Here is a 24,571-nt window from a genome sequence, read left to right on the forward strand (position 1 = left end):
AAAAAACACGAAGTGAGCCACGGATAGCTCCCCTTAAAGTGCATTCCTCAACAGGACTGTAACTCTCATTCACAAGAAAACCCAGTGTTCAGGAGCGCATTCAAAACAGAAAGTATATGACATAAGTGCAAATCTCTGTCTGACAATGTCAGTAAGGTTGCAAATACCTTTCCACCTTCTATACCATGGCTATCTTAATCCTCATCAGCTTCTCAACCTGTTCTAGAGCTCCTGCTGCACAGCTACATCTCCCCAAAGAGTCTGCGATTCTAACAAGGTTATCACTGCCGTTTGTGGTTAAAGAAGAAAAGCCTGATATCTCCCTACAAAAAACTCACTCAGAAAAATAAAAGTATGCATAATCCAAACTCCTTTGAAAGAAAGGATGATAGCAAGTATGTAAGATTGTGATGGATATCCTTTTTTTTTTTTTTTTTTTTTTTTTTTTTTGGATGAGAAATACTAAAGAATATCACAGTTACAATGCTAAAACAAGAACAATCAAGCTCTCCAATCACTATACTGTTAGTGGCCATCCCTCCCAAAATAAGCTCAATGTTTACTTAATTAAAATGAAATTTTGTTTCCATGCCATGAGAAAGGATTGGATGCAGAATAGTCGGTGCATGTTCTATACAAATGAAGCTTAATAATGATACCTTTTATGTTTAAAGCTCAGTATACCCAGTGTTTAAGATACTTACTGTCTAACAGCAGACAGTGATTTTATTAGATATGTTTCTATTAATTGTTTATTACTAGGTTCCAAGTTTTCACAACAAACAATTACTTCACCAATGGCTGCAAAAGGCAAACATCCTATTTCATATGTACACAAAGATACCACTATATATTCAAATATTTCAATTCACACACACCTCTCCAATCTTTGTGGCTCAGTGAAGTGTAAACAGTTAGCATTGTTATTAAAGCACACATTCTTCATTCACAGGAACAATGCTCAGCTAGATTAATAAGCGTTTATTCCCAGGCTCTATTATTCCTCTGCCATTCATTAACATTTCTTCCACCTTGACGGCAATTTAGCTGGCACAACACTGGAAATACAAGTAGGTCAGTACAAGGTGTTCCTCTGTACATTTTCATAGGTTATAAACATCCCATCTGAGTTAGCCTTCAGGTACTGCATTTAAATATTCCTAATGCCAACTAAGATAATAATCAGAACTCTTGGGGATCTTACTGTCCAAGTACTACGCTTATTTATGGAAGACGGATTCTGTTAAGACTGATGAGGCAATTTCAGTAGGGAGGCAGGGAACCCTCTGCAGCTCTCCTGGCCAACCTGATGCCTGAGATCATGCCTCAGTGCTACCTCCAAGGGAAAGCCCCTTAAAATCCTCACCGTGTCCAAAGAGAAAAATGTATATGAGTGTGGAAAAAGCCAGACTGAGCACCGAGGTTTCACAGTCAGACACTGCATACTATTAAAAGAAATCATAACAGGCATTTAAGCCAGTCAGACACGCTTTAATCTCAGGACATGGGAAACAGCAGGAGATGCAAGAACATTTACTTTTTTCTCCCTTGTTTATGAAAAATGTGGCTACAAACCAGTGTTTTCACTGAAAACCTACCGAAAACTTTGGACGGTTCTTTCGCTAACGTACTTTGTCATAATCAGTGTTCACAACAATTTATATACATTGAGGACCTGGTCTTGCAGTAGGGGTACAAGAGTCAAGGATCAAGATTTCATTCTCTATGAAATGCAAAGTCTTATTGATGACTTTCTCTGATTTTTACACCTTATCTTATACTTCAGTGCTTGAACTGAGTCAGACTCAAAGCAGCAAACTTCTAACTACATTCCCTATAATACATACCTTACAAGACCAAGTTGCCATCACTACAGGCTTAAATCAGAAAAAAGAGGTCACTGGGAAAAACATGTTGAATTTTTTTCTTTTCTTTTTTTCCCATAAAGGCAAAGCCTATCACTCTGCACTGATTTGAGCCTTTATATTATGTAAATGAAAGCACTTCAAAAAGCAGAAAGCAATCGACACTTTCAGTTCCTTCCTGATGATAGCAAATGCTGCTTTAACTCTCAACATTAAATACCTACATTTGTGATCACTGGCATATGGAAAATATGTGATATAAACCACTGATGAATAATCCTCCCTTTCAGATTGGGGAAAAAAAAAAAAAAGGAAAAAAAAAAAAAAAGAAGAATGAATTAAATTAGTTGTTGCTACAAATAACTCACAGGCAAAAAATAAAATTAAAAGAAAACAATAGCAATAGCCTAAAGAGGCATATTTTTTCCTTCAGGAATGAATTCCCATCTGCTTTTAAAGACCAACATGTTTTTCCATTACAAGGAATTACAGCCAAAACCAGGACAAGAAAGCAGCAGAGTCACAAGCAAGAGCAGAGGGCAAGGGAAGCTGGCTGAGAGTATCAGCCAAGGACCCTCTTTACGAGGCCTTGCTGCAGTGACGGCTGAGCAGCCCCTGCAGTGATGGCAGCATACTGTCCTCTGCAAGCCACAGCTCAGCAGCGGCTCTGTCCTGCAGCCCTGGCCATTCTGGTGAAACTTTACTCCTTACGGTTTCATATAAGTTCATCAGAAACAAGCAGCACCGTCAGCAGAGTACTGCTTGCTTCTTGCATGGTTAATGCTCATGTTGCTGGTTCTCTCTCCAGACAGGCATGCAGCATGAACCAGCCCTTCGGGGGCATGGTGAGGGTACGAGTATCCGTGTACAAAACCCAGGCAGACAATGCCATTAAAATAACTAATGAACACAAAAGTGACAAAGGAGGAAAAGACATACTGAAATTAGCCCTAATTTCCCTGAACCCCAGGCAGTCCATCATTCACAGAATCCAAATTTTCAGGTTTGAGAAGCTGGATAAATTTTATACCTAAATGCTGTTTGGGACACACTTGGGGGCTCATTCAAATTCCCTGTGGCATTCTCCCCAGATTTCTTTAAGGACTGCAGCTCTTTGGGTTGCTTAGGAAGCAGTGCCGACGGTACCCTCCTGAGCTGTTAATGGGGCTGACCTTTTCGGAAATGCTACTGTCCCTTCAGCCAGATGCATTAAATCTCATCTGCTTGATTAAACTATTAGCAAATCATTATCTCACTGAAGGATAAAATGTTCTTCCCCAGATGAGCAAGCCATGCATAAATTTCAGTGCAAACACTCCTCTGTATATCAAGCCTTATGTTTTACATAAACACACTAATTGTCAGCCCTGTTTTATATACTGGTGGGATGAATGCATGCAGGATGAATGCAGTTCTTTTTTGGGTCCTGGCTGAGACAAGACATGATGAGAATCAACCCTCTCAATGCTACCGTCCCCAGCCCCATCTCAGACAAACACAGGAACGGAACCAGATCCTTCTAAAGCAGCTGAAAAGGAGATCGGGGAGGCACGGCACAATGCCACGACACTCTCGGGCTGATGAGTGATTACCCAGGCACTCAAACTGCCCTGGTTTTCAGTCTGTCCAAGCACATTCTGCACGTACAAGGTTCTTGCGAGACCGGCAGTAAGCAAAATCCCATGGGAAGTCCTGTGTAGTTAGTTATTTCCTTTCAAGTGATTCATCTCATTTATCCCAAGCACTGACATTCAGAAAACATCTTGAATGCCAGGTATTTCCTCACCTTCCAGCCACCTGTGCCAAACACATCCTTGGTGCTGATAAACATGTGTAGGAAGGTGGTGATCCTGTATTACCCATATTGGATGAAGGCTGAGTCTCTTTTCCACACCCACCCACACAAAAATGTTCACTTTTCAATGGCTGACATGAATTAATAGATCTTATGCATCAATCCAAGAGAAACTTCAGAGGTTCATCTGAGGTCTTAATCTTGCTGTATATTTCAGTGTGATGGCATCCCTTGTCATACAGGATAATGTTATATTTTGGTGCAGAGCAAAGCAGAACTCCTTCATACAGAAAGGCTGTCTAGCAGAGTCAAGCCAGAGCTAATTCAGCACAGATAATTTAACTAACAAAGCACATTTTCAAACCACATATTTCCGATGAGACACAAGCTTTTTGTGTGTGTGTGTGTGTGTGTGTGTGGTATCTTACAAGTTCAAAACCTGAGGCTCAGTCCCACGGCACAACATGTCGAGCACCTTCAACAACTGATGAATTGAATGGGAATTGAACATGCTCTGCACGTAGTATAACTAAGCAGAAAAGAATAAAACCACATTCATGCTTAAAAAATGAAAACCATGAGCTTTAGCCAGGACATGATTTCCAGAGTCACAGAAACTCTTCTCTATTATATTTAATTTTAATTTTTTTTTAATTGTCTTAATTCCCTAAAGTCTGAATATATAGGCTGCTACACAATGGATCAGTGGATACATTGCTGTTTAAAAATGTTAGAAAGTCTTTCTCTGAAGTTTGAAAGATCTTTTGCTTCATGGAAAACTACATATGAAGAAGATAATATATCCTAATTTGTCTGATGCCTTGTTTTCTTTATATCTAAGCCCTCTCTTGTGCTTACTGTAGATGTACTTGAATAACTGTTTTTTCCCACTCTTTTAAAGTACTGTTTACGTTTCTGTATGCCTATGATGAAATATATCCTCACTTCTTTTGTAGTTAGTGACTTCTTATAAGAGAAAGAAAGGAGCACTGGTTTGGTTGTTCGAGGTGTTTGGTTTCTTTTTAAGTTTCTAGTTTTAGTATGTCTGCATCCAGTAAACAAGTACATGCATGTTTTGAAATAAATATTTTAATAGGCAAAGGCTTCAGCTGATTAGAGCAAGTGTGCTGCTGCAAATACACTTTTTCTGGCATCAAATATGCACTCATTTGAGCCACAGCAAACCTTCATTAGATTTTTTTTCTTTTTTTTTTCCTCCATTGTGTTCCCATCAAGAGTTATTGCAAAGTGAGAAAGATATTTTTTACATTAACTACTCTGCTCTGACTAAAAACCAGTGAAAGATTTACAGGTTCCCAGATTCCCGCTTTACTATTGTTTCCTGTAAGCATGGAAACTGATAATGCTATAGAAACAATGTCAAGACTCTGCTTTCACCATGACCTGATTTTAAGAGTCAGTCTCATCAGCTTATCTTTATAAGAACACCTATGTACCCTAATCAAGAATATTTAATTTGTTTTATTATTTCTAAATAACTTTAAACTCAAAACAAGTGAATATTTGGTTTCAGCTTCTACCTAAAACCTCCCTCTTTGTTATTGCCTTCTGAACTGTGACAAAACTGTAACATAGCTGGGGTTCAAAAAATTAAAGAAGGTCCTTCACTCTACCAGGTTTATTTTCCTTTTAAGATCATCAACTTCTAGAATAAAATATCTCTGTAGTGGTGAAACTTTCTATGGTGGTCTTAGTCCCTTGCTCATTCCTTTTCACAAAGAAAACTTCAGAGATCTGAAGTAAGGTACATTCCTTCCATTTAATTTTTAAAGGCAAATGATACTTTTATTTATTTATTTAACAACAGAAGTCTAACAAAGATATTGGCCTTTGCTTTATAAAGGTTACTGTCCTTTCCCCAGGTGAACAGGTGTGACAGCTACAACCTCTCATTTCTGGAACAATGTATAATTAAAAAGTTACAGGGTAAACAATTTCCTAATCAGACACTGTCCACGTAATTTTGCTCTTACTTGCACTACAAAGGGTTTTAGAATCATAGAATCATTCAGGTTGGGAAAGACTCCTAAGACCACCAAGTTCAACTATTGCCTAACACTCCAAGTCCACCACTAAATCATGTCCCAACATCTCTTAAATACCACCAGAGATGGGGACTCCACCACCTCCCTGGGCAGTACAATTCCATTGCCTGACCACCCTCCCCATGAAGAAATTCTTCCTGATACCCAACCTAAGCCTCCTTTGGCACAACATGAAGCCATTGTCTCACATCCTATCACTTGTCACTTGGAAAAAAAAAACAGACTGGCACACACTTTGCTGCAATTTCCTTTCAGGTGGTTGCAGAGTGATGAGCTTTTCCCTGAGCCTCCTCCTTCCCAGACTAGCAACCTCAGCTCCCTCAGCCATTCCTCATACGTCTTTGAGACAGATTGAGACTACAGATCTCAAGCCTACAAGTATGATAAACCTAATCTGAACTTCAAATGAAAAAGGTGAAACTCTGAGTTCTTTGATGGCCAATCTTCCATAATGCAAGCTGGCTGTAGTGACGTCAGGAAAGAAAACAAATGAGATCGAAAGAACTCACATTATTTGCAATTTAAAACATAACACTTCTGTGGATCTTTAACTAATCACACTTTATAGAAACATGGTGAGATACCAAACAGATAAAATTTCTCCACATGAAGAATGGCAGTGAAAATGCTCTGGAAAAAACTATGCCCAGATTGAACAATCTCTGAGTGAAGACATCTCCAAAGCCATTACAAATTATCTTCAGTTCTATAAAGGGGCAATTTTGCTCAAAATAAAATGCAATAAGATAAAAGAAAAATTAAATTTTTAAGAGATTCGATGTTACAAGGCATTTATTACTCTAACCAGTTTTATTACTTACTACTTTTTATTACTTATTACAGCAGACCTATCCTTGTAGCTAGCTGCCCTGTGCATGGCTCCCACAGTGCTAGCCAGAGGTTGAGGCAATCAGGGGAAAAGGAAAAGCTAAGGATGCAGCCAAATAAGCTGCCTTAAAGGATAGAGAGTATGTTTCTTGGTGTTGGTATTGGCTGCAAGGCCAAACACTGCAATTCAGAAATGCCTAAAAACTCTCTCTCACTGTCCTGATTTACAGACATTCGGGTATCCATGAAGAAAAGCCTAAAGCACCACTGCAGAGCAGAGCTGTCAAGGTATCACCATGCAGCGCAGAAGGGCCAGGAATTAAAGATCAAACTAAATGTCAAATATTCCTAAAAAGCAGAGGCTTTGCTTTACTTATTTAATTGTTACATTAAAAGCTAACTACATTGATCATGATATTTATGTGAAACTTCACTTGCACATGAGAGAAGGAAATTCTAGTTCATCGTCATAAATTATCTTCTATCTTCTCTCAAATGAAACAGTGGGAAGTAAACACCCTATTTTCCTACTTGATGGACCTTTAACATACTCATTAAGATAAACGTATGTCCAGCAGATGAATGGAGATAACTGGTCATAAGGGCTGACACGCAAAAAAATGCACTTGCTGAACTATGTGTACTGAACTATTCATTTCATCGTAGGATGGTTCAAGGTATCTTTACATGAAACCCCCATCTATACAGCACCCTCTAGTCACAAAACCAAGCATTTTCTTTTTCTAAACAAAGGGTATAACAGTGGAATGAGAACTTGCCATTCAACAGCGGAAACTATTTGTAAAGCTGGGAAGCTGAAGACACTAGGAAGAAAAGGCTTTAATGAAACTGGCCTCTGTGTGTGCCAACTGTCAAGACTTTTTATATATTTTTCCAAGGAACACTGACTGAGGATTTTTCCATGTTTACTCTTTACATCTCAATTATTACAATTCTTTGAAGGATGCCAAACTACAAAATTCATAAGAAATGCATATTAGAAACAGGCAGGCTTTTTTCCCCTGCAACTAGTCTGCAGTTGCATTCAATGACCCATTAACTTATTTTTGGTTCTGTACAAAGCCAGCATCAAGACATTTGCAACTCATTATCTAAGCTAAGCACAAGAATTCACCACTAGAGCCTCAGCTGACCCAGATCCAAAGGAAATCCCCATATGCTTGGAATTTCTGAAATACAAGCAATACAGTCGTTGCCTGGTAAGAAAACAGTTTCTATACACAACCAAAGATATGTTTATATTTATGTTTTTGGAGGCTTATAACTTGGCAAGAAGCACATGTATCTTTCCAGGGCAGTAAAATTTTTATCACTGACATCAGGGTAAAAATACAGTAAAGTTACCAATCCACAACACTGAGGCAGTATAGCTGCAACAGCTCTCTAGACCAATATTTTAGCCCACAATAGGAAATTCTTTACTTTTATTAAATTATTATAATGAAATCCCACTTTCAACTGCAAATAGAAGTCCAATACAAAACAGCTTCGCTCACTGTGTCATTAATTCATTGCCAGAGCATGGCTTGTCCTGGACTGCAGGGGAGGAAGGCCACAGGGCATTTAACTTTGGTCTCTGCCCTTACAGAGCCTCCTGGAACAAGCCTTGAAGCTAGTCTGGATGCTAGAGTTGCACATACAGCTGCACATGCTGAGGTCTGACCCCAGTGCCTTTGACTTGGAGAAGGGCATCTGCTGCACTCTCAGCAGTGCCCTCACCAGCCAGAGGTTGCTTGTGGGCAATATAGCTCTGTAAAATGCACCAGCACTGCAGTCCTTAAATGAGCAGAAGCCTTGCCTGGGAGTAAAGAATAATTAGTGGCCAGTTGAGAACAGCCACCAGCATTACAGGAGTCATGCAAACACTTTGGCCATTTTTTCTTTCGGATCAAGACAAAAGTTCAGCTTATTTCCTTGTATTTGTAAACAGCACACAGAAAGATGGGGTGAAGTAAGGCAATCACATTTTCCACTCTGCTATGGAAAATGTAGAAGGTGACTAAGTAATTAGAGATGGTATGATAATGCATACAATAGGACTGGCTACAATAAGGCAGAAACCTTAACTGTGGCATTTCATATCTTCTAAGAGATCGAACTGGCAAACTAAATAACATTCTTTGAATTTCTGAATTATCATAAAATCATAGAATGAGGAAATAATGAAATATTCTTCTATAATACACTACCATGAATAATACTCAGGGAGCTGAGTGGTGACCACAACGTTAACTATTATTGCCAGGCAGCCTATTTGAATTATTTTCTCCTCCAACCCAGGCGGGAAATAATTGCCTGACATACACTGTCAGAAGCTGACTAACAGCAATGAGCTATAAGAGCTGCTGTGAACTCTTGATTATACAGAATAGGAAAATATGAGCCTTAAGTGACCAGTGAATACCCTGCAATTCCCTTATGTGTCTCTCCTTCAATCTGAGGCCATTCACCACAATCCTAAATGCAAAATATCCCTGAGGAGACCCATTTCAAATGTCTAGGCAAGCTGGGGACACTTGCCTCCATTTCCTTGAGCTCATTCTGGCAGCACATCCTAATGAAGCCACCCATGACCTTCCTAAGGCTCATCCTGGAAGAGGCCCTTTCTCTGGCAGCAGTACTCTGATAGGGATCTTGAAGGTTAAAGAAAACCCAAAACACTGATGTTCCGTTTTCTGAACAGAAACAGAGAAATCATAATGTACTCAGTCAAACAGTCTCTTTTTATGACTCCATCCTCTCACATACCATTTTGAAAAGACTCATGGAATGATACCTGGATGACGCTTGATTTTAATTTTAAAACTACCATTTTGTGCAGTGGCTCTGTGGCTATTACCATACAAAAAGCTTTACCTCTGCTCCTGAATACTTGTGGGTGTGCTGAACAAGCTCTGCTAAGCAGATTTCCTCACTGACTGGCATGGACTGAAAATGAAGTTTGAAGATCTCCCCACGAGTGGCTGCATCTGGCAAAGGCACATAGATAATTCTGTCTATTCTTCCCGGTCTCAGCAAAGCCTGCAAGGAAAATGTCACAGAAAGTGGTATAAGGAACAGCACATCACATCAAGAAAGTAAAAACAGTAAGTCAATTAAAAACAATAATAGCAACAAAACCCAAAAACCAATTTCAGCAGAAGCAAGAAACTCCACGAGAACAATTAAGCTATGTGCAAGAGAGATTACTCTCTCACACTGCAATATATCAGTCACTGAAAAGACAGTAAAGCTATTCAGCTTGTGAAATACCAGTTGATGGAAAAAAGGCATCATAAAGGAACTAAAGTCATTTTCCTAAAATAATAATTCTAGGCTTGTTGCAAGGTGTACTGGAATGCTAGGGCTTGGCAAAAGGACAGGTGGCAATGGACATTTCCTAAGTTCAGATCTTCAATCAAGAGAAGCAGAGGAAAAGAAAGCTGAAGTAAAGCTGGCATCCTGCATTCGTATTTATTTATCCCACATTACTAGCATTGCACACACTTAACCAAGAACATAGTCATGTTTTTCACACACAATAAGGTAATTCTAGACAGAGACAGTGATGATCACCTTTAAAAAGGAGGAGCAAAAAACCACAGACTTGCAAAAATAATGTAGTTTTGGCATGAGTTTTGGATTGTTGGAAGAACGTTTCTCCTGTGCCACAAAACAGCTGAAAAGTCAGCAAATGATTAGTTACAAGGCCAGGCTCCAGTTCTGCAGTGTCATACAAGTACAGGGAACCAGTGCCACAAAAAGCAGCTGGAGGGTTCTCTGAGGAGTTCATCCCTGGGACAGGTCAGCGATGAGGCTGTGAAAACTCTATCCTTGAGGCTCGGCGCGATGAAGCCAAGCCCTCCTCAATCTAGTGCTGGTAACAGTCCTGCACCTCATGGGTGGGGGGACCACAAGGCCTCTGGAAGCCCTCTTCAGCCAAGCTTTCTATCATTCCATGGTTTCTGGACTGGGTCAATAAGTAAATACTATCTATGAATAAAACGATTATGTCTGATACGCAGGAGAAGCCAAATCCTTAGATTAATGAGATGAGAGGAAGCTTATTTCCCTGTATTTTTACAAATCTGTAAGATTTTTTTCAATTAAAACCATTTACTGTAAAAAAAAACTAAAAAATAAAAATTACAACTCTCCCAGCCTGACTTGACATTTGAGGGGAAAAAAAAAGTGCAGAGCAAATGCACCTAAATAGTATTTAAAAACTATTTTTTAAAAACTAGGCAATGTTTATAAGATTCAGCATGTAACCTAAATTGTTTTTATGTTATGATTCTCCCTTGGGCAGAGTAGTTCAAGTTTCAGATGACTGGAGATATTGCATGGCTGTCCTGGGCTGTCAGCCAGTAAGTCTTTTCCCAGCCTGATCATGTCAGTGAAAGTCATGCTGAAAAAAATTGTAGGAAAGAACTTTTCTTCCTGCACAGCATTGATCAAGTTAACACCCTTCCTAGAGTTTCTTTAAAAAGACTGTTGTGGTGCTTCAGAATGGAAAAATGTATCCTGAATGTTAAGAGATGTCTTGTTATTTTTAAAACAGAACATGAAAATGTTCAGTAGAAAGCACATGGCACTGCCGTGTGTTTCATTGGCCTAGCTAAGGACATAGCAAGGGAAGACTTAAGGCCCACACCTAGCCCCATACTCTGTCTCTATCAGCGGCCAATGCTGCATCCCAACAAAGGAGAGCAAGAAGCAAGCTGTCCACCAGTACTTCCTTATCAGACTGTGCTACTTGCCCCAGCACTCTCGGTATATTCACCAAGAACTCAACACACCAGTGATAACAAAACTAGTGTGCAATTTGGGGTCTAAACCATGTGTGTATCAGGATGTTGAGAACACACCTGGAAGAGAAATTTGCATGTTTCAAGACTAGGCTTGGAGGAGGAGGAATTACACTGCAATTGCATTCTGCATGCTGTTAAGAAAATGCCCATAGATAACTGCTATTTAGAGGAAATACAAAATGCTCACAAGAGTAAAATGGTGCATCTCTTTTAAATCAATGCAGGTTTAATCAGGAAGCCTAGATAATTAGAACATTTTCTAGAGACATCTTAGATCCTACTAATAAATAATCACGGCAGTTGTGCAAGAGGGTCAGCAAAATGTTTGATAGAAAGAAGGTCCTGACCAGCCGCAACCAAACGCTACAGCCACAGGTTTTCAGCTGTGGGACACACTCTTAACATAATGCAGCACCCACTCTAGCAAAGCACAAATGCAAATATCAAAGAATGAATGAATTTTTTTGCTCCACATTACTTAAAATTGAGTTTCTTCCAGTTTGTCCCAAACGCTTTGTATATCATATAGTCTTAGTCGGAAGCTCAAGATTAAAACACGCCTCTTGCTACAGTCAAGCATAGGAATGTTATCCAAGATAACCAGATGTGCTGGAATCCTACAAAACAAAGCGCAAGTCAGTCTCTGTAGTGCTTCCTCGTTAAGTAAACAGACAAAAAAGAGAGGAGAGAAAATACTCTGTTAACTTCACTTGTGAGGAGTTCCAAATTCCCTCCTCCAAAGAGAAAAGCAGATTCACCTGAGAACTGGTCTCTACCAGTGGTCACAGCAGGTCAACCAGATGGACAAACCTGGCTTCCCTGGAAGACCCTGGGCACAGCCGGATTTTTCCCTGAAGGCCAACACCAAAGCGTCCCAACACTTTGACTTTTGGCAAGCTTCAGAGGAACTAAGAGTAGAGGCCAGAAATGGGTTGCAGAGCTGTTGTGTTGCCCATGAGTGTGAAGACAATCAGAGGGCAATGGCAAGCCAAGGCCATTTTCATCTGCAGACACCTTGTTAGCCTCCTGCGCTAGATGTTGAGGATTTTGTCTCAGTGTTCTCACACTCAGTTTTCCTTCTTGGTCAAAATAATTTGGTAGTCAGAACCGAGCTGCACACAGAGCATAGCACTAAAGGAACAAGATATCATTTTTGATATTTTTGCACTGTTGGAAGTTTCTTCTGAAGGAAAATGAGCTCTTCCTGGTTTGCTTATAGAAGCTTGATCTGGTATTTTGTGTCAACAGCTGCAGCACCATTATCACCAAGGCCATTAATGGATGCTGACACAATCGTCTTCCTCAGATCCATTTCACCTGCACAAGTAAAGAAGGCTTTTGGAGATGGTTGCTCAGAGCATGCTATGACTTTCACAGGCTGTCCCAGAAGACAAAGCTTCAAGCTTGCAACTTCCCCTCTAGAAATGTTCATGGGGAGAAAAAAGCACATCCAGGTCACCTCCAGCTCAGCTCCACTGCTCAGAGGGTGCGATGGGCACGGCAGCCTGGGGACTCACCAGCCATCATGGGTTGGAGATGAAGCCACCTGGAATTGACCCTCACTGCCAAACTGAAGGAGGAGAAGTTTGGCAAGAGCAGCAGCAGCAGGAGAAGCAAGACTTGGCTGTGTGAGGAGAGGCAGCTGGGGGAGGGTGAAGAGTTGAAACGAGGCTGCAGGTTCGGGCAGATAGGAGCTGCTGGGAGTACAAAATTAACTGCTTGCGGCTGGGAGATGCAGAACTGATTTGAGGCTAGGAGCACACAGAAGGTGGGAAGTTGATGCAGCCAAAATTAATTGATGTGTGCACAGAGCTACATAATTCACTGATGTAAAGATGTGAGGGTTGCATAATTTATGTAGGCCAGGAAGGGCACAAAATTAAGTAATTGGGGTTTTGGTAGAAACCAGAATACTTCATGCCATTATGCCTTTCTTTTGCAAGTTTATATAATTTTTTGTTGTTACCACAACAGTTATGAAAGGGGTCTGAGTGCCCACACACTGAAGGGTTATGAGTAGTAAACATACACAATATTCTTCAGAGGAGCAACAGCATTCAGGAAAGTAAGATAATCATCAAGTAATACACAGTATCATCAATAGAAAAAAACACACTTTAATTAAGAAGAAACTATTGCCCTTTGAAAAAGAAATGCTTAAATTCTGTACTAATTAGAGTATTACTTCAAAATATAGCATTGGAAAAGATAAATGGTTCAAAAATGTGTATTTTGTGTGCAATTATGAAGATAATTATTTCAGGAAGCAAAACTTAAATATGCAAAGCCAGGAAAATATTTGTGGTTCCTGTTAAGAATGAACTAGAATTAACCCTAGGGCTTTGCTAATTTTCTTCTTCTTTTCCTTTTTTTTTTTTTTTTTTTTTTCTTCCCAACATAGTTAGCTTTTTTCAAAGAATGCTTGGCCATTTCAGCAACTACATCATCAAACAATGCAGAATTGTAACACTGCTAGAAGCACCCACAGCTGACGAGCCTTCTCTAAGATAGAAAAAGTAGCTTTCCTATTGACATACTTCTTCAGTTACATCTACATTCATCAAAATTTTCTTGATTGGATCTTGCAACAAAACTGCATACATAACATAAATGTAATACCAGGAAACATAATGAACGCTGACAAAAATTTTGACAGCAAAATGTAAAGTACGTAGCAAAGCATAAGCTGCACAGTAAAGTGCATATTTAGGTGTGTAAGAGAGAGCAAGTAGGTTCAGCAGGTAACAGAAGTTCATCTGGAGAATTAATGTTACTGCATGTTCTCTGCTGCAATCAATCTCCACAAGCAGGAACGGATTTTTATATTAAATTTAAGGCAAGTATATACTTTCTTCTTCTTCTTATTATTATTGTTAATAACACAGAACCTGAAAAACACAACTATAAGTTTAATCCTGCCTTTGGAGTCCATTGAGATTAGACTACAGAAGAAAATGAGAAAACTGGAAATAATAGAACAATCTGTTTCCTTTGTAATTAAATCCTCCCAACTTGAATTAACAATTGCTATTTATGAACCCTGGGTATAGTCCCTACTTACATGAACTCCTGAACATAAGAGGTACTTTATATCTTGTAATCTAATTTAGTAATGCAAATCTTTTTACTTTCATCATTAGAGTATTTAAACATATGTAAAGCATTTAGAAGTAAGTCATGTTCCTGCTGTGTAACTTTTTGTGAGATCCTTTCAATGTTCTTGCACACATGTCAGGACAGATGTATTGCAAGAAAGGAAAGTATTGGGGGTAAGAGATAGGCCAAGGAAGTTAATTTGTTAACAACAATGAAAGGATCTTCTGGAGCCATGACATTTCATCTTGCAGAAGTGAATTCAGCTCCCATAAAGATGCTTCAGCTGTACTTCAAGGCTCAACATGCGTGAAATTTTCATTCTTACTTTGTGCCAGGGGAGGTCAAGATTCCAGTGCAATATGTCAAGAAACACTTAGAATTTTAGGATCTTTGAAAGTTGCTCTTTAAACAGACAGATGGAACCTTTGTGCAACCATGGATTAATTAAGCAAGATTAGAAGGTACTAAGGAGAAAAGGGAGGCAGGGAAAACATTTGTGTCAGTATTGTGCACTTGAAAACCATGGTCCTGGGGAGATCTAAATATTATTGCTCTGCAAGGTTTTTCTTCCTCCTCCATCTGGCACGAGCTTACTCAGCAGGCAACACTGCCTCGCCATTTCAGGGGACACACTTATGCGCCATGTCACAAGGCTGGAGTATTGTAGTCACAGGCTCCTGAGTCAAGCAATACTGCTGTTTTCTCACCAAGAGCCCCTTTCCTCACACTCTTCCTCCTCCCCACCTTCTTCCTCCTGTGCCAACATCTGTCACCACCATCAGCACATGCCAACATCTCTAACCAGTTCCCCTCTTTGATGACTTGTTTGTTGGTCACCACCCTTGTACTTCTCCCAAGATTTGTGCAGATTATTCTCAGCTCTCATTACACAACATCTACAATTGCACTTGGGGTGGAGTAGTTTTCTTCCTTAGATTACAGTATACCCACTAATGTAAAATCTCATCTGCAGACAGAATTTTATTAGATATTATTGGAGACTAGGCCCTGCAAAATGCTGCATTCTCCTTTTCAGTCCCTACAGAAAGTCTTTACATTCTACCAAGCTTTCTAAAAAAGCTTTTCCTAAAAACAAGGAAGCTATACAACCCCTCTGTCATGTCAGTCTTGCTCAAGACCTGGAGCATTGTGCAAGTTGACAAGAAAAGACATGATACATTTGACAGCAGGTGTTCAAGAAGAATGTGTGCTATCAAGTGGCAGTGTGAATATTTTACTCAGACACTAACCATAATTACTAATTATGGGCAGAGAACAAATATAAAGCCAACAGATAGTAAAGCAATTTGATCAAGGATACAGTTTATACAATCCCAGTCAAAAACAAAATGAAGCGATACGGAGAGTTAACCGTCTGAAAAATAAGACTAATCTGCCCCGTCTGTTAAGCAAATGCCCCTGCCTGCGTAGTATTCATCACTTTTCTCATCCTCCAGGTGTAATACCAGTAGCTTATCTTTTTACTCCAACCACAGACTTTTAGCTGTTTACAGTTTGTGTCATCAGCAGAGAAGAGAAACTTCTCAGTGTAATTCACTGCATACTCTGAAATGGCTTTCTTTGCTAGCTACCTACAGGAAACAACACCTTCAGCTATCATTACAGATCAGTTCCAGAAGGCAGAAAAATTACAAACTCTTATTTTCTTATAGAACAAAACTTGAGAAAAGAACTGCCTTTACTCAGTAGAAACCATTGGTGTTCCTCATTTGAACAGTATGTCCCACTTCTTTCTGTTTCACAGCACATCAGCCACTTCCACCAATGTGGGTGGGGATTTTACATGGATATGAGCATTGCTTCAATAACTGAAGCTTATAACTGAAGTTATAAACAGTGCATCAAGAAAGCAAAAATGTTCAGAGTTGATGTGAAACCACATTCAGCCTACATGTCCAAAGCATCCAGAGCTTATGATTTTGAGATAGTTCTTTTTGCCCATGTGTGCAGTCAGGCACAGATGAGGTCCTACTGTGGGCTGGTTCTCTAATCCCCACAATTGCATTATCACCACATAGTGCTGCCTGAATCTGGCATCCACACCACAGCCCTGGCCACGCTGCCAAACAGTGGGGTTTTGGGCTGCTCCAGGCTGGAAGTAAATGTGCTTCTGCCTTTGGGGATATGGCACTGAGAATGTAGTGCCGGGGATTATTTGCCTTATCTTGTCTATGCAGCTCAGTGAAGAGGCTCCAGTTCCCTCCTGCCTCCTCGTAAGCATGCTGGGGACACACGTTGAGAATGGCCAGGAAAAACAGGGACAGCTTGCAGGGCTTATGCCTCTCTGCCACCTAAACAAAGTGCTTGCTGAAGCTGAGAAGAGCTGAAAACCTGTTTGCAAAACAAACCTGCAAACAGCTGGACATATTAAAATATCCTTTTTTTTAATCAGAGGAACATCACTGTCCTAAACCAACGTGCATCACAGTGCTGACACAGACAGACTTTGATTAATATAGCTAATTTAAGGGGAATCGTAGAGAAAGAGGGCTTGAGTAGACTTGTTCCTTGCAGCAGTGAGACCATGTAAACACAACTGTAAGGAACAATGTGCTCCTTGGCCCATGCAGACAATACTAGTGTACGTTTCTATGTGTTTTTGTTCAGATAGGATTAAAATATCTCAAGAAATAGAGTTTCAATCACTTCTCTTGGCAGAAACATCTGCAGGCAGATATTCTGCAGCTGCAGAACTAGTATCTCCATGCTTTTCTTTTTTTTTTACTGATATTTCAAACAGTTAAATTGGCCAGTTGGCACGGCTTACTGCAATGCTCCCTGGGAGCCAAGTTTTGCCCAGGCCTCGATCTATAAAAGTCTAAACCTGTCAGCAACACACCACATTTTCAAAGCAATAAAAGCAGTGCATATCCAAGCAACCCTACCGATATGATTCCAGATACTCCACTTTATTGCGATGGAAATTCAACTCGAAATTGAGCCTCTTAAAAGTATTCAAAGATGTGCAGACTTTGACAGCAGAATCAGGCTGCTTCTCTGCTCTGCACTGTGAACATTATCTCAGAAAAACTGAAGCAATTCAGCAGATTCTCCACAATCAGACTACCTTCTGGACAACCTAATAAAAGTTTTCAAGTGATGAGCTATTAAAAAAAAAAAGAAAAAGTGCCCGGCCTTACTTCTTGTTCCTGTCCTTGTGTCAGTCCCAGATCCCAGCGCAGGGCCGTAGCTCTGGCTTCCTTTGCAACTGGAACTTCAGCCACGAGCTCTTGTTCTCACCTGTGGCAAATCTTAATGGAGTGATGTGAGGAAAGAGGATGTCCTGAGCTTTGGCTGCTGTCCCACAACTTCAGTAAGAAGCAGCAGTGAGCTAGGACTCTGCCACTTGCTGGACTGCACAGAGAGGTTTTGATATGGAGAGGGAATTGTAACTCCTCTTCCTGTTCTCTAAACAGGATGCAATGCTTCTTCCCAGGTTTCTAATAAAATAATTTGCAGTAAAGTTAACTAAAGGAAAAAAAACAAAATCTATAGTCTGTGAATAAGCAATGTAACACACCCTCTTCAGCGTATGTTTACATAAGGGAGTCCTCCATGCTCCCATTTAAGAGGTGCAAAACCTCAGGAATGTCAGCTCTTTTTTTTTCTCCTCCCTCTTTTTTGGGGGTGGGGGTTTAATAAAAGAACCCCTTTAGAAAAGATAACAATTACATGTAATGGAACCTGGAACCAGACTCTTTTGGCAATTAATCACCCAGGAGCCGTTGCAATCCTGCAGGCTGTTTCTGACAGATTTTGAGAGCATTACAGGAATCACTGGGATAAGATGTGCCTGGGCTGGCTCCTGACAGGGACCGATCATGTACAAAGTGGATTGTTGGTTTTGGGGCTTTTGAGTTTGTATATTCATACAGATGCACACTTATACACACACACAGCCGTGTGCGCCCATATACACATCTATATGGAATTCTTTCTTTACATACATGGAACAACTGCAGAACTCATTATTAGCCCAGAGGCAGAAAAAGAAAGGAAGAAAGAAAAAAAGAAAATAAAGTCCTTTTTTCCTCTTAGCAAAGATGAGCTATCCATCACTTAACAGAGATACTTCCTGTTTTGAAGCAGTTGGGAAGGCATGACTTCCAACCCAAATACTTGGCTTGGCAAACTATTCCTGTGTTGACAGATGCTTTTATAACCACTTCATTCCACCTGAAGTTTCAGCATAAAAGGAGGTGGGTTTTTTCTTTTCTCTCTCTTTTTTTTTTTTTTTTTTTTTTTTTTTTTTTTTCTGAAGGAGGAGAAAGGGAAAGCAAAAAGGAGAGGAAAGGGAAGTAAAAGGAAGGAAAATACCACAATTATAACAGCTGGATGACAGAGGTTAGCATAGCTCTGACAGATGTTACCATATAATGACATGCTAGAGGAAAAAAAACCAAAACCTGTTCCTTGTAGGAAAGAGAATTTTGAACCCTTGCCAAAATATTACAATTCACTTCAGAAGCTTTTGAAAATTGTAACAACAATCTACCATATAACAAAATAGATTTCTGTACAAACCTACAGCTTTAGTTTACCATCACTCTGACAGAATAAATTACCAGCACTGGATGAGATTCTTTTCAGAGGAACAACTTCTCCTCAAGTGACAAAACACACAGCACACCAGCTCCATCAGGATCTGCCTAGCAGCACTTTTTTTCATCTTCTATGTTCTGTTTTCATAGGATTCATTAGCACTTCTCAGGATTGAATACTCCAGTGCGTGACAAGCAGCAATAATGATGCATTGCACATGAGAAGATGTGTCTGTAAAGTTGCACGATCCACTTTACATAACCTTTTGTCATTATCAGTTTCTGTACTGCTTACACCTGGTTACTTTGGTGACTATCCTACCACAAAAATCTTGAACACTTTCCCTGGCTTGAGACCGAATTTCACAGACCTGTCTAACAAACTACAAATAAATAAAGTGTAAAAGAAATGTTCACTGACTGAAATAGGTATGTGAAACAATCTGCTTCCGAAGAAATAGATCAACAGAGTGGGAAGCAACATCAATGACACAATTAAAAAGCAGTTACAAAAGGCAATCAATGACCTTCCATCATTACAGCCAATGCTGTGGCAGAAGAAAAGTAGACTACAGCTTTCATTATTTGAAATACGCTATTTTACTATCACAGCTCTGGAAGACCACTTGAAGCAACGAAGTAGATGCTGGTCCCAGTAACAGTCATTCAATGGAAAAGCCATTCAACTTGAAGAATAAAGTCACAGTATAAAAAATACCACTAATTTGTGTTTGAAATTGGAGACCAAGGTGATCTACTCTTCAAAACCTGTCTCAACATTTATTTTTCAAAAAGTTGTGTAGTGAAACCAATAAATACTGTTTTAAACACCTTTCTGGGAGAGGTATGGCCCTCTCGGCCCTTACTAACATACACACTTTAGGTGCAACCCAGCTGACTGGTGCCACTTGGGGACCAACCAATGCACCCAAGATACCACTCTGAGTTTAGCATGTATTGTCAGTGAGGCTTCTCACTGTCAAGGGGGAAGCTGTTGGCCAGCAGGAGCCTGCTGAGAACAACAAGTAACACAAATAGTTCTCTTGCCATGTTTTCAGTACAGGAACGAGCAGAAAACACTCTAGGATTTTAACTGATAGTCCAGATGTCTGAACGCCAAGGAAGCCCTCTCACTCTTCCAAAAAAAAATATGCACTCTTAAACAATTCTTATTTATAACTTGTGAAGAAATTATATGAGTATATATCATAGAAAAGAAGCAGCTCATCAGCATCCCTGAAGCAGAGAGCACACAGCAAAGCACTGGGTGCTGGGGGCCATCTAGCAGCAGACATGCAACACAAGACTTTAACTACAGCCACTCAGTTGCTGGGGCCAGAGGAACATGCCAAGTAAGCCGTGCTGCTTGGGAACAGCCAGGTGCTGCCCCTGACGACACCACAGCCATAGCTGCACAGGTGACACGGTTCCAGAGGTTGAGAATGTGTGGGTAGGACAAAAGAACTGCACACTCAACTACAAGATCTCAGAGAGCAACACGACAGGATATGAATGTAGTCAAGAAAGAGCCTAATTAAGAACAGCAGTGCACTGGCTGGGTCAGAAGCCAGGATACTCTGCTTCAAGAAAAGGCCCCAGCAGACATGCCTTCTCTTATTACTGTAAGCAGACAATCACTGACTTCCTCCACCCGGATGCAGGAAGACAACTTGGTGGTTTTCTCCCTCAAACATGCAGAAACCACTTTATGTGTTGATCTTAGAAACTGGTGGGTGGTGCTGAGTTTACATAAATTACAGTGCTTACTGTGGCTGTCAGCTGCAAGTGACAGATACAGCTTGGACTTCGGGATTAAAATACATGTTTTCTAGTTATTAGGCCTGGAGCAGTGCTGATAAAAGTCCTGAAATCAGTTTAGAAGTCTGCCAAGTGCTTATACACCCTAGCAGACATGAAATGTTGAATAAAAAACTTTGGTGTCAATCAACCCACATTTTTTCCCTACACTGTCAAGAATTACCTCAAACAAATGTGAGATTCCTGACTGTTGCCCATATACCATTCTTCCTGAATGCCTCCTTTTTTGTTAAGTCACCCATGACGTCCACCTCCAAGCACTTTTTCGAGGGAGGAATTATTTTGGTCAGCCCCTGTTTCGTCTTCTAAAGTCAGTCAGAAGGGATTCCTGCTATGGCAGACAGTCTGGCATCAGATCTGGCTTAATTCTTACCACACATCTCAGATATTTCCATCTTTGTTTCTGGATAATTTAAGAGATTAAGTCTTGTTCAACTCCCTGACGAATCTCAGTTTTTGTTATAAATTCATTTCATTTAATACCTACTATTTCCCTGAGGCATTTACTTTCAAAAGGTTTTAGATGTCTGTCTGTACCTTTGGTGGATTTCCAGCTTTTGCATCCATCTGTTAAGGTGGAAGCAAAATTTCTGTGGAAAACTCAGAGATCAGTTTTAAATCATAGATTATCAACATCCAAATGCAGCTTCTGTCTTGCTGATATATATTATCATTTCTTTCTGGGCATCTTGTTAGCTCTCACCTTGCTGCCATGCAACATGAAGCTGCCTGTTCTGCATATGACTTGTTTTTATATCACATTAATGGAGCTGAAAATTGCTGCAGTTCTTGTTACATCGTTATGTCAATTTGGGTTTTAACTTTTTTTCTTTTTTCTCTTTTGTGCATGAATGTCTCTTGGTTGCCTGAAAAAAAACACCTACCTGTGGTTTCTAACAATGTACATTCTACTAGAGCCAACCTTTTCTCTTGTACTTTTTCCTCGTCAAAAGAGCAGTGATTCCAAATAGCAGAAGTGAAGTACTGCACCTCTACTTGACACCATTGTCTTCAGGAAGGAGTATTCATTCTGTCAATACATACTATGAGCAAGTAAGCTTCACCTTGATCTAAAGCCTTGACGAGGCAATTACTCTTCTTAACATATCCTGTCATTTCAAGATGTTACAGACTCAATCCTGATGGACAAAGTCAAATATTATCTTTGAGTATAATCTAGTTTATAGAACATGGTTGTTTCAGACGAGTTATGGTGGGGATTAAACCTGATCAGCACATGATCATCCTTTTGTTCAATGAACTTCAGCTGCCTTTTTTTTTTGCCTGAAACAACACAGCAAAAGACTTTTCTACCAATAAAAAAGCATAGTATCATACTAAACACCATAGTAGTTTAGGCTTTAATTTCTGTGTGTGTGTAATTAAAACTTTTCTATTGACTCCATAGTTAAAAAATTCAATTATTTTTACCCATGGAGCCTTTCAACACTTTCTGGGGGCTGCACATTTCCATGTCTTTAGTTTTTGTATCATGTCTTGCACTACTCAGCTGTTTGGTATTATTATTGCTTATTTTTGTCTCTTTTTGTTACTAAGGTATGGGCTTTTTTTCCTTAGCAGGCATCTTGAAGGGTATAAATGTGCTGGTAAATTGTTTTCCATTCACCTTAATGCTCATTTATGTTTCCTTGATAAGATCAGCAATGTATCTCTTTTATCTTCTTATACTGCATACACTTGTGAATACTTAAAAATTTACGTAACTTATAGGGTTTACTTTTTTCCCCCCAAAAGTAACAATGTTTGAATAGTTATTTTGTCCAATTTTCTCAGCTTTTACACTTACAAACCTACTGTTTTTTTCTAAATGCTTGAAAGTCTTGAAAAATACACTCATTGCACAAGCACCAAAACTGCCAGGCAGAAAGGACCAAAACCAAACTCAGTAATGCTGAACTCTTGAGGTGAATTCATTTTTTAAAGAGGCTTCCATGTTAAGTGTTTTGGGAGTATTCTTCTTCCATTTGTAAGTGTTCAAATAAGTGCGAGCTTCCAAAAGAAACAAGCCTGCACTTTGCAGGAATGCAAGTTTTTGAAACCTGCAGTAATTTCAAAGCAGAAATACTTAAGTTATTGCCACATCCAAGCTGTACATTCAGTGTCGCAGAATCTCACTCTTTCAGCACCATGGAACTGTGATGTACTAACAAAGCAGAAATAACATGGATGGTACCATCACCTAAAAGAAGCTCCATGGTTTTCCTGTCAAACTTCATTGGTGAGTTATTGCTCATTTGTAAAGTAGAAATAGGAAATAAAAATCAATTCAGTGTTCATAGCAAAGGTCTTCCCAGAAGTCGAAAGTGTTTGATCCTGAAAATTTATTAGGTTACTTGCTTGGGAGTCACTTCAAACTATTAGATTTATCTTGGGCTCCAATCATTGTTTAGAAATAAGTTTGAACTGTTGTTAGTTTAGCAGAAACATGTGATTACTTCATCTGTCTTTATGTAGTAATACTCAGTAGGTGCTATATAGGCATGCAAAGTACTGTTTAATACAGACAGTAGCACAGTTCAGGATACACTTTAGGAATAACATCCCCAGAGCTTGATGTTGCCCAAAGGCAATGAGGCTTGTAAGGAGACACCTACCTTTATTCTCCACTGACTTGGATTTAACTGAGCATTTGCAAATTGCAGGAACTGTAGCAACATATCTAATGTTTAGATTATTTAGCTTACTTCTCAGTGATATCAATACTTAAGGCTGACAACTAATGACGAGATAATTTATAAGATTAGCCTCTGAAAATTGACAATTCTTGAGCTCTAGTGTTAGCAAAGGAATGCAAGGAAAACAAAATTCTATTTCACATTAGTAGCTAGATTTCCAACAATGAGATACTCAGAACTCTTGAAATTTCCTCCCACATATACTTTAGTTTTCAAAATTATTCACATATTCATTCTGAATCCATGAAGCTGTGCTTTGGCTGAAGGCCAAGATATACAGAATCAAACACTTTAAGCAAGCTGTTCTGATGAAAAAAATCAGAGTTTCAAATTCTTTCTCAGGATGCAAAGATTTAATGTACCAATAGTATACGCATAAACAAATCTGTCTGTGGGAAGTCTATGCAAGGGAAATTCAGCACCTCTTAAGACGAGCATCAGAACAAGAACAATGACTGAAGCCAGGAGAATTGCATGCATGTTCTCTAAAGGCTTGTGCATTTCCACAAAATACAGACTTGGCACATTCTCAAGGCCAATGAAGAATTGCCACAGTCACAGTCCCTGTGAAAACAGTACACTGAAGTAAACACACCCTCAAAAGAAGTAGAGACACTTAATGAGGACAGGAGAAAGTCAGAACACACAGAAACATTTACCGTTCTATGGCCAGATAGAGAATGGGGGACTAGTACAACATCATTTTACTGTAGATTTCCAGGCGAAAGAATGAACTTGGCTATGGAGCACCTTTCTGCACAATGGTAGAAACTCCAGTTCTTGATACTTTAGGACTAAACAGTCTGCTAAAAACATTTCTGCAGACAACTTGCCTATATATATGCACAGCGCGTGATGACATTTCCCAGCAGTTACTCTTTTTATCTGCACTTCAACATTTTATTTTCAATGCAGAGAACAGGAAACAATTTGATTCTAACAGGAATTACTGAAGAGATTTCTTCGTGCTGTAATTTCTCTCAGAAAGTGTTGACAATAAATTAGAAAAACATATTTAAAATGTAAAAATGAAG

The 24,571-nt window shown here is 39.5% G+C and overlaps 1 protein-coding gene across 1 annotated transcript in view; it reads right to left on the bottom strand.

Moving 5' to 3' along the window:
• The window catches only part of AFG2A (AFG2 AAA ATPase homolog A), a gene marked incomplete at its 5' end in the record, with an annotated part of 180,949 nt that overhangs the window by 25,978 nt on the left and 130,400 nt on the right, over window positions 1-24,571 (bottom strand). The window contains 1 exon segment of the mRNA XM_079534101.1: window positions 9,432-9,596. Coding sequence (XP_079390227.1) covers window positions 9,432-9,596 — 165 coding nt within the window.

The sequence above is a fragment of the Tetrao urogallus genome (genome assembly GCF_951394365.1).
Source record: "Tetrao urogallus genome assembly, chromosome: 4".
Classification (NCBI taxonomy): Eukaryota; Metazoa; Chordata; class Aves; order Galliformes; family Phasianidae; genus Tetrao; species Tetrao urogallus.